Source organism: Penaeus monodon, chromosome 15 (genome assembly GCF_015228065.2).
Source record: "Penaeus monodon isolate SGIC_2016 chromosome 15, NSTDA_Pmon_1, whole genome shotgun sequence".
NCBI lineage: Eukaryota > Metazoa > Arthropoda > Malacostraca > Decapoda > Penaeidae > Penaeus > Penaeus monodon.
The window spans coordinates 37,083,523-37,084,701 of record NC_051400.1 but is presented as its reverse complement, the minus strand read 5'-3'; the positions used below and the strand labels follow the sequence as shown (position 1 = coordinate 37,084,701).

General features: G+C 53.1%; 1 protein-coding gene across 1 annotated transcript in view; it reads right to left on the bottom strand.

Moving 5' to 3' along the window:
- The window catches only part of LOC119582352 (AT-rich interactive domain-containing protein 4B-like), a gene marked incomplete at its 3' end in the record, with an annotated part of 36,609 nt that overhangs the window by 2,491 nt on the left and 32,939 nt on the right, over positions 1-1,179 (bottom strand). The window contains 1 exon segment of the mRNA XM_037930567.1: positions 1-1,179. Within this exon segment, the coding sequence (XP_037786495.1) occupies positions 1-1,179 (1,179 nt within the window).

Here is a 1,179-nt window from a genome sequence, read left to right as displayed (position 1 = left end):
GGAGGAGGCAGTGGTTGCGAGGGGGGTTGTGTTGGAGACTGCTGTTGTGGTGACTGCTGCAGCTGCTGCTGTTGTGGTAACTGTGACATCTGTTGTTGCTGCTGCTTAGGGGACTGATGTGGTAACTGTGGCTGGTGATGTTGAGGTGGTGGTGATTGCTGTGGCACCTGCTGTAGCTGCTGAAGCTGTGCTGATTGCTGGGGTTGCTGTTGCTGCTGTAAAGGCAACTGCTGTTGTTGAAGTGTTCTTTGTTGTGGGTGCAACTGTTGCTGCTTTGGTTGTGATTTATGTTGCTGTTGTGGCTGATGGTGAAGTAGTTGCTGTTGCTGTTGTTGCTGCTGCTGTTGGTGATGGAGTTGTGGGAGAGGAAGAGCAAGAGCCTGAGGTTGAGCCTGAGGTTGAGACTGAGGTTGAAGTTGAGACTGAGACGGATGATGAAGATGTGGATGAAGATGTGGCTGGTGATGCTGATGTGGCTGCGATGGGGATGGCTGCTGTAGCTGTTGTTGTGGTTGCTGGTGCTGCTGTTGCTGCTTTGGCTGTTGTTGGTGGTGGTGCTGCTGCTGTTGTTGTTGTTGCTGCTGTTGTGGTTGTTGTTGTGGTGGCTGTTGCTGCTTATGGTGCTGCTGCTCATGTTTTTGTTGTTGTTGCTGCTGCTGTTGTACTGTTTTGGGATGTATTTTCTGCTGAGGAACTAAGATCTGATGCTTCTGCTGTGGGGGAAGCTGTGGCTGTGGCTGCTTGGTCAACTGGTGCATCTGCTGATGCTGAGGGGAGGGCTGCGACTGTGCCACATGAGGTTGTGTTGGATTTGAAGGTGGCTGTGGTCCCCCTGGCGGCACAGGCCCTCTCTTCCCGAAGCTGCTTCCAGTGGGTACACTGGCAAAAGGCATCTCATGCTTCATATCTGGTCGCTGGGGAAGCTCAGCCTCTGCTGTGATGGCATCATGGGTCATGGGACTCCCAGGCGGGATAGTTTCCTCACAAAGGAGGTCACCAAGGCCCTCTTCCTCATACCTTTTGGGTGTGGCTGATGCTGAGGCACGAGGTTTTTTCCTGATGTGGCGGACCCCTTCCACCTCTGCCTCTTCCCCTTCTTTCTGGTCTTCAGCCTCCAGTCTTCTTGAGAGTTTCCCCTTACTTAGACTTGTAGGTGGTGGGACTGTTCCCTTCTCTGTC